This window comes from Rhipicephalus sanguineus, chromosome 7, assembly GCF_013339695.2.
Source record: "Rhipicephalus sanguineus isolate Rsan-2018 chromosome 7, BIME_Rsan_1.4, whole genome shotgun sequence".
Lineage (NCBI taxonomy): Eukaryota > Metazoa > Arthropoda > Arachnida > Ixodida > Ixodidae > Rhipicephalus > Rhipicephalus sanguineus.
The window spans coordinates 128,208,850-128,221,470 of record NC_051182.1 but is presented as its reverse complement, the minus strand read 5'-3'; the positions used below and the strand labels follow the sequence as shown (position 1 = coordinate 128,221,470).

The 12,621-nt window shown below is 49.1% G+C and overlaps 1 protein-coding gene across 5 annotated transcripts in view; it reads left to right on the top strand.

The window, feature by feature from the left end:
- Nucleotides 1-12,621, top strand: part of LOC119399885 (meteorin-like protein) — a 109,453-nt gene that overhangs the window by 18,376 nt on the left and 78,456 nt on the right. Inside the window, exon 3 of one of the 5 annotated variants that reach the window (XM_049417881.1) lies at nt 573-599. In XM_049417881.1, coding sequence (XP_049273838.1) covers nt 573-599 — 27 coding nt within the window. Of the gene's footprint in view, nt 1-572; nt 769-12,621 lie in introns of all 5 variants that reach the window. The other 4 variants (XM_049417880.1, XM_049417879.1, XM_049417878.1 and 1 more) reach the window with 4 other exon arrangements.

The window sequence follows — 12,621 nt, the reverse complement described above, 5'->3', positions numbered from 1 at the left end:
TACTCGACTCGGCGATCGTGAGCGACCCAACGCACTAACGTTTACGCGAACCCGATGACCGCGGTTTCCGTTTCGACGCGCCTTCTTGATCGGACTCGAGTGATGCGGTGCACTTCGTAATGCTTCGGTACAGTCATAGGCGTGCGTAGGATTTACCCTATCTCTGACGGGACAGTTGCCTCTATACGAGACAGATAGATAGATTTTGATGTTAATTTTATGAGACCTTATCGGTGAAGTGACGTTTGCTAAGCAACGCCCACGAATGTCGTCTGGAGTTCGGCGACTGCTTGCCCGCACTACGCAGTACAGACGGCACACCGCCTAAGTAATACTCCCGTATGTCGTTCTGTCGTCCGTTCTTTCGCTAACGCCGGCCAATGTCAATGTCAGTGTGGTCAACGTCAAAAGCGACTCGACCTCTGACAGCAAGAAGAACGTACATCTAAGCAATGTTGTATAAAGTGCATTCGATGAAACCCTCAGCTTCGACAGCAGAGTTAAAAGTCGAGCGTCGTGATGCACGAGGCGTTGCCTAAAAATGGCCGTCGTCTGCGTTCCATCTCCCGCAGGGCCAATCAGCGCCGCGCGTAGCAGACAGCGACGACGGCGAAGTGCGTCGCTGCTTCACCTCTTACAAGGGCCAGGTGGCGCTCTTTCTGGAGGCCACACCCGAGACCAATCACCTGCTGAGCAGGGACACCTTCCGTCTCTGGTACCACCTCACGCCTGTGATGTCGCAGCGGGACCTCGACGACGAACTGGCCGGTAAGTGCACAACACACGCTGCTTTTCCTGCCCTGACCTATCGTATTCGCTCACATACTTCCTGCTCTGATGAAGGCTAATATGTCCTATATTAGTTCACGTTTGCTAATGTTGGTTGGCTAAGTTATTGATAATATGCTGGCTATTGGTGAATGTCGGCTTGTGCTGACTATATGTTGGCTCATGTTGACTCAGTATGGCCAAATAGCTGTTAATAACAGGGATGCTATTCTGGAAATTGCCAAATTCCGCCATGTTGTAAATTCCGCCACTGATCAAATCTAATTGGCCCAGAGGGCTGCTACGGCCTCTCTGATTGACTTACAATGCCGCCATTACGAAAATTTGACTGTATATGGTGGAATTTTTGTGTCCAGAAAAACACCCCTGCTTAGCATGATGGCTGGCTATTGCCAGATGTCAATTATTGTGGCCATATGCTGGCTTCATGCTGGCTAATCTCGACTAAATATGGCTGAATGATTGCTAATACAGGCTAATGCTGGATAGCTATTGGCTAATGTCCGTTAGTGTATTGTCATATATTGGCTACACGATGGCTACTATTGGCTATTCGCTCCCCATAACAACATTGTCTTCATATAATCTCAACCTGTAATGGCTGAGTTGTCTACCAATGAAATCATCTTCCGTCTTCTCTGACACGCACGTCGCGTCGGCTGCTAGGCTGGTTTCTGCGTTCAATGGCGTCGAGGGTGTCCCACGCTCGATGCCAAGCCCGCTTCGATCGCCGTCTTGAGAACCACACTCAAGGAAGCATTTTCTTTTTCTCATGGTCAGTGAGTTTTAATAATTGTTCGAGGTTGTTGTCACCCGCAAGGGACACGATGAAACAAATCTGCGAAAGGTTGGTTGCGAAAGATGTTGCAGGAACCGTGGGAATTCGGTGGTATGACGTTTTAATGGAGGAGGGGGGGAGGTATGTTCGGTGTCAATACGCATGCGCGGCGATTGTGGGACGTGACTGAAAACTGCGCAGGCACACTCTACTACGCAGTTACATCCGAGTCATTTACATACACAGAGGGCCCGAATTTCCGTTCTACCGTATGTTCCTGCGTGCGGGAACGGTTGGATAGTCTAGAAAACACTGTGCCCAAGTGTTCGTAGCGTCATACGATGAAATAAACGTTTTCTAAAATCTGGCGCTAGTGTCTACGCGGGCTCCTTGAGCGGCGCTTCAACCACCATGGGAATGATGGGAAGTACAGGCTTCGGATTTGCTTCGGATGGATTAGGTTCTTGAGATTCGCGACGCTTGTTTGTCGAGTGTAAAACAAAGCGATATAAAGTTATTTCTAATTAAAACTTGCTTCATTATTTTGTACGTAAAACTTATTACAAAAAGTTTACGTGACCGTGAGCTGGAACTGAAACCCGGACAAATTCAGCCACCAGGGTATGCATTACTCTGCAATTGTGTTCCAGATTTGGCATCAAGATATAATGAATTATTTTTTTACAACATTTACAACACTTCAATCAAACACGCTTGTTCTTTCCTCGAAAGTAGCCATTATCTATTAATGGAAATAACAGCACCGTATTGAATAAGAAACACTTATTATATCATCTGCTGCGATGCCAGGTGCGTCTGTCCAAGTGACCTGCCTCCAACGCATCTCTCGTTTTGTTGTGAAGTCGAGTCAGAGGAGCGTGACGGTGCGTCTACTGAGCTTCGCCGTCGTTTTGCAGTCGATTTTGAAAGAGTTTTGACAAGTAGCGCTTACCACAAAACGTGAACTCTATGCAACTTCCTGCACTGGCATGGGACGCTACATCTATGCGCAGCGGTGAGTGCACGACGCTTTGTTAAAACTGTCAAATACAACCTGTAAAGCTGCAACGGGGCGGCAAACCAAGAAACCTAGCGGTCTTCAGCCTCTTTGGGCAACAAAGGCACTCCTTGAGTGCTTTGCAACGCACCCCACTGCCCACGCCTCGCAAGGAACGAAACTGAAACTGTAGAAAAAGATCCGTAGACAGTTCGCTAGCTAACGAAATCCAATCCGAAGCCTGTACTTCCCATCATTCCCACGGTGGTTGAACGATCGCAGCGCCAGTTTCCTCTCTAGGTTATTGTATGAAACTCTATGGTCTCTCGCAAACGACCAGTAACTTTCTGAACTCGCCGCGAGTTCTGCTTAATGGTTGGTTGCTACAAATGAGTCATGGCATGAAAGTTCCTTGTACCAGCGTAAAAGCTTGTACCGTAAAAAAATATAGGCAACGTAAGCTATCGATGTCCCCTTGCCTGTGTGCTTCATTTGCTTCCTGAACGCCAACAACACTGTACTGCTGAAGTAACGCTCGTTTGAGCATTCTCAACGGCCTTTTTTGTTCCTTCGAGCAGCAAGCGTAGACTGTGCACAGACATGGCCAACAAACGCGGTTGACTTGACGATCGTCCCTTATGAATACTCCCAAGCTCACCCGGGCCGTTGTATAAATATCCTCCTTAGTCACAAGTGCTACGCTTTCGATGCGCGTTGTCACTTTGCGGAACCAGACGGACGTTTTCGATTCCGCCATTGTGATTTGACTCTATACTACCACGTCCACCCCAACCTTGTTGTCTGGACGCACTGGACGGTATAGCGTCTCTTCCTGCTAGCAGACCGCAGTTGCTTGTCGCTGCCAATCTGTCTCTCGCGGACGCGAAAATACGTCAGCCCTACAAAATTGTCTTCGCTTCCGCGTACTATGACATATCTTTCCCACTGTCCAGTCGGCACAACCTTCCTCGCCTCACAACACCGAAACGACAAGAACCGACGTGTCTTTCTCCCAACAGGTGTCTTCTTTCCGCCTCCACTTTCGACAAGAATCATTCCTTTTTCCTTCTTAACTCGGAGCCGCCGTGAGCTTTCCACATATGCGGATCTTATTTTCGATTGTGAGCGAACCACCTGAGATATGTACGGCCTACCGGACCACCGGGAGCGAGGAATATGATTGAGAGCAGGAAAGACGGACGGGGAAAGGATAAAAGACCAAAAAAGAATAGAAGATGACACAAATGCGTCATCTCGTGTCAAGAGACAGCCTCAGTGACAAAAAAAAAAAGAAAGAGAAAAAGCGGCAGAAGAAAACAGACGTGCTGGGGAAGATGTATACAGACGAAAAGGAAGGTGACCGACGACGCTGTTGCCGCCGCCACGTTAGTGCTAGCGTCGGCCCACGGACTGTACTTGTCTCGTCTCGGCAGGGGCGTAGGCTCAAAAATGGAGTGCTCGCGCGCGCGTGCGCTGTCTAGGCTTATGCGCGGCACGCGCATATTCGTTCTCTCGCCAACCCCGTCTTTCTTTCTTTTCGGCTTTGTGGCCTTCTTATTTGCCTCAACATCGAGCACGTGCGCGCAGCTGCCGCTCAACTTCTTCTTCTTCATCTCAGAAGTCTTCTTCGTTGTTCAGGGCGCTCCGGCGACTTCTTTTCGGTGCTAGGGATTACTTCTTCAGCCGAGAAGGAACGCAGCCGCAGGGCGTATGTGTGTGTTTGCCAGCGCGGGGGAGGGAGCGCCGGCTGATCCGTCGCTTCGCTAAGCCTCGTCTTCTTCTCCAAAAGCCTGTCCCGCAACCACAGCCCAAGAACAAGAGTACAAAACAGAAGGAGAAATAAGGCAGTGAGCACGGAGCCAGCAGTCATCAAAGGTGGTCGCGGCTGCGGTGCCGCAGAGAGAGAACGTCTACGGGGGATTTTGAGAGGGAGAGGGCTGAGAGAGAGGGCGCTGCATCGCGAAGCACTACGGAGTTGTGCCTTTACGTTCCGAGAGGGGGCGATAAAGGAAGGAAGTTACAAGCAACAAGATAGATGAAACAAGATGAAAGAAAAGAGTTTGGGCTGCATCGAGGGGCGTCGTCGGTCGTTCAAGTCGTATGTGCGCACGCTCATCTGCGTTTTTAGGAGGGGTCCTTCCTTCCTTCGGCCTTTAGCCGAGCCGTAGCCAAGCCACAGCGGCGTGCCTGCCTGAATGCCCGCTGCGCTTGCGGGGGTCAGCTGTGTTGTGTTGTGTTGGGGTGCGGTGGCGGTTGGCTGCTCGTATGAGGGGCACCGATGGTGTTGGAGAGTGCGGTAGTGTGGCCGGTCTTCGTCTCTTTTCAGTGCCAGGTCTGGGGCGGTGGTTGCGCTTTGCGCCGGTTTTGAAACCGCCGGCAGCGAGCCGGTGAAAGACCGGCCGACGGCGCTCTTTTTTTTTGTGTGTGTGTGTCTTAATGTAGATCTCGAAACTGTCTGGAGGCCCTGTAAGGCGCTGCAATTGTCGCTTGTGAGATTTGGCACTTCGCGCAAATCATTTGGAAGAGGCAATCGTCCTTCGGAGGACATGACATAGTCTGATGATGATGACGAAATGAGCAAAACCTCTCTCGTGTTTTTCTTTTTTTAGTAGGGTGGAGATGTGTGGATAGTTCAAGATTTTGCATCGCTGTCAACTCCATTAGGCGAGGGCAAACCACTTGTGTAACTCCCATTTATTAAGAGATGATCGTCAACCCGGGTTGTCGCTGGTTCCGACGTTTCGACGAGCGCACTTGTCTTCTTCAAGGCTGTGACTGCTTCACTTGCAGCCTTGAAGAAGACGAAGTCCGCTTGTCGAAACGTCTGCTCCAGCGACAACCCGGGCTGACGAATTTTTCATCTCTTCAAGCTTCCGTCTTCCCATTAACTACTGTCTTTGTTATTATTATTTTTATCCCCATCTGTTAAAGGGTTTTTCATTCCCCACTTAACACACTGGAAAGACAGTTCGCACCCTTTGTGGCGTACCTTTGCCGCACAAACCATCATCACCGTCTATCTTGTGTTCCTTTCCTTGCTTTGCATGCTGTGCGCACGTTAATTTCAGATCACGAGCTGCGCACGCGCCACTAGCGTGACGTAACATTTTTTTTTTTTTCTAGGTAAGTAGCGAAAGCAAGAATCAGTTGGCAATCGTTTCCTGGGCCGAAGAGTCGCTGCTCGCGTGAAGCCAATCTGAGTCCCGGGACGGTTGATTATAGTCAGATAAGATCGCCAGTCTTCAAGAGAAAAAAAAAATCACAGCATATCCACGGAGTGAATGATGATGAGTGGGCGAAGCTGCGGAGGTTCATCGGTAAACCGTGAATCTTCCGTGAATTCTGCCCAGTACATCATCACCGACGTGAGATCGGGCGCGTTTATACTAAAGGTTCGATGAGTTATGACGACTTGCAGCTCACTTTAATTTTACATGTACGCTGTGAATTTTCATTGTTTAGAAAACCATTGCTTTAGAAAACACCTTGCGTCTTTCGTTAAGCAGCTGGCGTCTTTTTCGTTTTGCTTTAGAAACATCTGGCGTTCTTTCGTTTTGTTTTTACAAAACATCTGGCGTCTTTCGTTGGTTTATTTCATCAATCAACGGCGTTTTGAACAAAATTTTTATTGTTTAATCACGCACAGGAGAAATCTCACCAGGCACTACCTTGGAGGTAAACAATGGCTGCTAATGGGAATGAGAGACAGAAGAAGTCGGCTTTTAGCTAACACTTACTCTTCTACAGAGACAGAAGAATTCGGCTTTTAGTTAACGCGCACGCTGCGAATTTTTTATTGTTCAACAACGCACAGGAGAAATCTCCCACCGGCACCACCTTGGAGGTCAAAGGGTAAGACTTGTTACTCACTACTACGAGCACGACGAGGGACGAACGGGTGCCGCCTTAAGGAGCTTCGCCCCTAAAACGCAAGCAAACCAGATTCTGTTGTGTGACAGAAAGACGCCTCGAAGGGGACAACTCTATTTTGAGTGTACAGTGAACGGGAGTCGCCGACTTTCCCACCATGGAGTTAAACAGACTTCTTTTCTTTTTGGGGATGGTGTTTTGGTTGTTCCCGCCTAATTTTCCTGCGAAGGCAGCCACACTGCGGAGCTGATCCATTTCGTAAACGCTTGAGTTGTGATCTTTTCTACCGATAGCGCCGTTTTGGCTGCAAATTGAGGTCCCCGTACCTACATGTCGAAAGAATTAGCCGTTCGTAATCAGTGTCTAGTAGGATTCGAAAAGAGCAGCGTTTGCCCATCGTAAGCAACTGATCGCTACTAATACTCCGTTGAGGCTACCGCTGTTCATTTGGCTGCTGAACGGTGGTTAATCGCTCGTTGAGACACTCTGATCTGTGTGGCTGGTATTTTGCTATATCCAACGCTACAGACATGATGCGGACAGAGTACAGTGTCAAAGACTCAGTGAAACTTTGAATTACTCGTCTTCACCGGTAAGCCGCGTTGACTTTCATATTGCCCTCGTTTTTTTAAACGATGGGACGGAAGATGTCTCAAGATCCTCGTCAAGTGTCCTTGGATCGCAATTCAAAGCCAGAGCCAATGGATGCGGTTCATTACGCTTCGCGTCCAGCGCCAATGTATGCTGTATGAATCGTCAGTTTTGCCTTGACACAAATTCATCCTCTTTTCTTCCTTTAAGTGATTCACAACGACGTTTAAAAAGTTCTTCGTAAAACGGTCGACTCCCATGCGCCTTAGACTGGGAAATTTACTTACTCGCAAGCAAGAAAAAATGGACAGGGTGATCAGACGAAATGTCGAAGTCATCTGCAGCGTTCGTCCTATAATGTCTCCTCTTCCTCGGCCTCGCATTTCGAATCGCTTACATATAAAGCCGATCCGCGTCGTTTTCTCCCCCTCGCCTAAGTAAACAAGCGAGTCGAGAAGTGCCTTGACCTCGATCGGCTAAGCCAACGGCTTCGTATGTGGCTTCAGAAAAGCGCCTCTCTTCGATCACCGGCTTCCCTTGTCGTCCTCCCCGCTGGGGGCAACCTTTTTACGCAACGGAAAAAAAAAAAAAAGCAGACGGCACGTAGCAGACGACGGCACCGCTTCGTCTTTCCTAGCGGCCGGTCTTGGCTTGGCTCCTCGAAGAAGGGATGCCTTTCTTTTCCTTTGGCTTTGATCTTTGCTCTTGGCTGTTGCTTGCGGTTGGTACTGCGCCGTGCACCTTGCGGTCGACCCCGTCCGTCGGTCTCTTCGGTGCGCGAGCGGCGATTCGTCGGCGTTGCCTTGGCAGGGCTTGGCTTGGCTTTGGGGGCGAGTCGGAAGAGACTAACCGGTTTTGATGCCGGTCTGTCGCTTTGCTTTGCTTTGCTGTAGCTTTACTGATCTGCTGCATGCATTCGTAGGAGCTGCGTTGTATGCCGAGATTTAGAAGTGGTTTCTTCCGAGGCATCCTTGGCTTTGAGAAGGGGGGGGGGGATGCGATGCCTTCTTGCAGCAATAGGAGTGGCGGTGTTTTGAGAGAGCGAGCATCACTGGTTTGGGGATTTGGCGTTTGGCGCGCGCTGTGTGTTCGAAAAGAGATGCATGCGAGGCAGGCCTTACTGGTCGACCGGTCGTCAATCCGTTTGCGACTGCTCTGTTTTGAAGGTTTCCTTTTATGTTGCTCGGTTGTTTGCAGCGGCGTCGTGTGTGCGTTTGTGCATGCGAGAAAAGGCTTTAAGAAGAGTGGGCATCGGGGCTTTGATGAGGTTGGTTCGGAAGAGAGAATAGACATTCAAGGAGGAACTCTGTACTTATTTTAGGCGGTGACCCTTTTAGGTCTTGTCCCTACCACGCCGAGGTATGTATGCGGGCTGTACAGAATTGAAAGATGACGTTTCGGATGAAAAGAGCGATTTTCACGCTTGACCGACGCCCTCCGGAAGGGTTGTCCGTTCCTGTAATGCCGGCAGGCCGTACGCGTATGCGGGTTAGCCGTGGAATGCGCGTGGTTTCTATTTTCTATCATTTTCTTTTGCGCGAATCGTAAAAAAAAAAAGGTAGGGGGAACGCCTAGGCGATTAAGGTTGCGATTCGTGGCGTCTGTTTATGGTTGTATAAGCTCCGATCAGGTGGAAACTGCGAAGCTCTGCTTGTGGGGTCTGAAGGGAATGCGTTAAAAAGAAATGCAGAGTGCCGAGTTAGGGGGGATGCGTTTCTTCTTTCTTTCTTCTTTCTTTTCTTTCTTCTTTCATTTCTTTCTTTACCTTTCTTTCTTTCTTTCTTCTTTTTTCTTCTTTCTTTCTTTCTTTACCCGCCGCGGTGGTCTAGCGGTTGTGGCGCTTGACAGCAGACTCGAAGGCCGCGGGTTCGAGCCCGGCCGCGGCGGTCGCATTTCGACGGAGGCGAAATGCTAGAGGCTCGTGCACTCTGCAGTGTCAGTGCCCGTTAAAGAACACCAGATGGTCGAAACTTCCTGAGCACTTCACTACGGCGCGCTTTATGAGCATATCGTGGTTTTGCGACGTAAGACCCCCAAAAAGGAAAGTGAACCGTAAAATCTCTCGCAAATTAATAACAACTCTTGCTGGGGCCCGGCTCAGCCTTTGAATTCACGACGCCTTGAATGATACCTGTCCAATTCTCGCTGGTCTTTCGCGTCATCGTCCTTCGCGAGGTCTTCTCTCGAAAGTTGTGCATATAGCTCGAGGCGTTCCGGGCACCCAAGAGTCCCATTCCCACGCCTATCCCAAGGCCGCCGCTCTGCACGGGCCGGCAGGCCGACTGACTGCCTGGGCGAACGGCGCCGATGCGAGCTTTCACACTTGACACCGATTCTCTCTCCCAGATCTTAAAAATAAAAAAAGAAAGAACAGCCGAGGAAGCTTAGACTTCTTTTCCTCGTCGTCTTCGAAACGAGGCATCCCCAACGCGATGTGCCTTGGTCACTGGCACGGTCGGTCCACTCCCAGATTGGGCCACTTGCGCTAGGTAGCAGTAATTGGCTCCGTGTATCATGACGCGAAACATATATATCTTCTTCCTACATACGTAGAGGTCGGGCTGATGATTCGGAGATCGAGATCTGTGGCAGTAATTATCGTTGAAAGGACACTCGCTGGTATCTATTGGATCGAGATCTGTGCGGTAATTATATATAGTTGAAAGTATACACTCGCTGTATCTATATAGATTGCTCATATCGTTTCTCCGCATATCGATCACCTATTGGTCACAGGTCCGATCGAAGTGTACTTTGACTGTAAGTGCATGAAACGAGTATCTGTTTGGGCGCTATTCGCGGTCGTCTCATCTGTGTGACTCTTCCGTGTTTCGGACTCTGCGCACGAAGACACTATTTGGACGCTATAGCGATTGCGTATGCATGGTGGTTTTAATTGTTTCTTTGTTTCCTGTTTTCTTGGTATGCCTGGGCTCTATGTAACGCAGCCTACCTTGCCATGTTTTTACATCACTTTCCCATGTTTTCATATCTGAACAAAAAATTTTATTTAGGCTGCGTTATATAACGAGTGTCGCGAATAAAAAGGGAGAAATGCTCAACTGCACGGAACTTGGAATTATAAAAAATAATCTCGTAAAAATAATCGTTCCAAACAACGTTATGATTATCATGCATGTGCACGCTTGTGGTTGTTTAGCGTGAGCCTTCTCAAAACTGTAGGTACGCTGGTGTTTGTTCTTTACATTTCACTTTTCGCTGTCCACCGAAATGCGGTCGCCATGCCTGGGTATCGAACCCGCGTCCTCACCCTTGCATGCTGCACGCGTCTGTTCCCTCGAGGGACCTTTTTTTTTTTTTTAACGAGACTATCTAATTGGCTACGCGTGACGGATCACTTGCTTTCCCGTCTTACCCAATCCACGTTCTTTGCTCTATTGTGCCGTTGTATATAAGCTCCATGGGGCGAGTGTTACGCGGTTTCCATGGCTATACACTTCAACGCTCACATGGGCGTGCGTGGCTTATTGGCGTCCTCTGTGTCTCTCTCGCGAGATACCGCGGGAATTCCATCCGTCACGCACCGCCTCGTCCTTGCGCGTCGATGTCGGTACAGATGTGATATGCGACTCACGAACAGCCGCACCACACCACACCCAACAGAGACCCCCCCCCCCCCCCCCCCGACCAATTTATAGTCGCCACGAGCCGACTGTATAGCTATGCACACCAAACTCGTTCGCATCACAGGGTTATGGTGTGTATGAGTGGCATGGCTGCTTGCAAATTCCGAGGGTTATTATCAGTAAGCTTATCTGAGTAGCAGAGTATAGGATCTGGAGGCGTTGGCTACCACGCCATGGTGCAGTACTAATCGGTGCACGTGTACTAGACATACATTCATGGCCAAATTAAACGCTAACGCGGAAATGCAAAATACAGATATATATGTAGACTTCGCGAGATGCGCCTCTTTTTTTCACGGTGCTAGGCGCATGCGCCCTTTCCCCTAGCGGAAAGGCGCGAAAAGTTTTGGTGTAATCTCCGCAAGTGTCTCGATCCCGAAGGCTTTCGTTGCCAGTGTGCTGTGGTGCACAAGATGGATCAACACATGATCATAACACGCAGGCTGGCTAATACGTGAATACGTATCGCCGCTAACATTTAGAGGGAATTTAATAATCAACCAGATCGTAATAATCATCGTCATATAGAATTGGGCATGCGAGTTTCGAGTTAAACATGGTTTAGTAACAACGCGGGGGAGAGTGTCTTGTCGTCTTGTGTTTGTCCTCACGTGCCTGATACAGAAGAGATCTGACAAACAGTCACCCGATATACCTCCTATATATAGTGTGTGCTGTACGCCAGTCGACCAAATACACATCACCACGTATGTACTTGGTCACCTGACTAGCGACGCGGCTGCAGAAGATGCGCGTCGGGGAATGCAGGAGAACGTTCCTTGCATGGCAGACCGACGTGTTCGGTGTCATGCGAGCCGACACGACTCGACCGTATCGTGGGTGGATGGACTCTTGCTGCTGCTGCTGCAGCAGCTCTGTGGCGTCTGACTTGTGAGTGTGTGTTGACAAGTCAGGCACAAGGCACGACAGCGCATTTTGGAGAGCGTTTCGCTTTGGGTCCCGTTCGCATTCCGACATCGAACACTCTCGTCGCACGAATGGACCAGTGGATGGTTGTGTGCAGCCGTCTTTGTTGTTGTGACGTCTGAAACCGAACGCTGCTCGGTATGCCGTCATCGGTGGTGGACTTAGCGCGCAGGACGCACAGCTCGCAGCATCTGCTAGCAGGTGTTTCGGTGGCGCGTCGCATATCCACGGCATCCAACAACCATCGTAGCCTGCGCCGCCGTGCTAGGCTAGCCTCGGTATTCGATTACGCTGTACGCGAGAACCAAAAAAAAAAAAACTATAAAAGGTAAGCGTACCAGGCGCGGTTACGCTACCAGGGCGGGCATTATAATTGCGCAACAAACAGAAACCGGGACGATAGAGAACATAGATAGTAGTCGTCAATCGTGTTATATTTGTTTGTGTTTTTTTTTCTTGTCTCTTCGTTTGTTGGGATCACGAGGTTTCGCTTTGCTCTGTATATACTAGTAATTCTGGTACACTTTCCTGTGTCATTTGGACGTTGACCCAGAGATCTTGCTCCTGCCTAGCAACAAGAACTTTCTGTACGGAACATTCTTATAGTACAGAGCTTCCCAGTCGTTTTCTTTCCGACACCGCATTTTAAAAGTCTGATGGAATACGTAGCCGAATCAGTGTGGCTTATTTAATGTTTCACGTTTCACTATGCTCTCCGAAAAGTTGTCAATAACAGCTTCTCGACACATGTAGCTGTAGTTGATGGCTGCTTTTTTTTTTCCATTCTTAATCAAAGGGGACAAACAAAATAGAAGGTCACAAAATTACAACCCTATGCGTATTGGCCAAACAAAAAGTAAACAAAGAAAGACCTTATAAGATGCGGTACTTTCAAGTTGAAGCCTAAACAATGTCCGTAAGAGTTGAGAGCGCGCAATTCAGTTCGCTTGTGAAACCCGAATGTTCTCTGTAATCGAGTATGGTATCAAATATTTGCTTTATCCGTGTAGGAGCGAACTTGA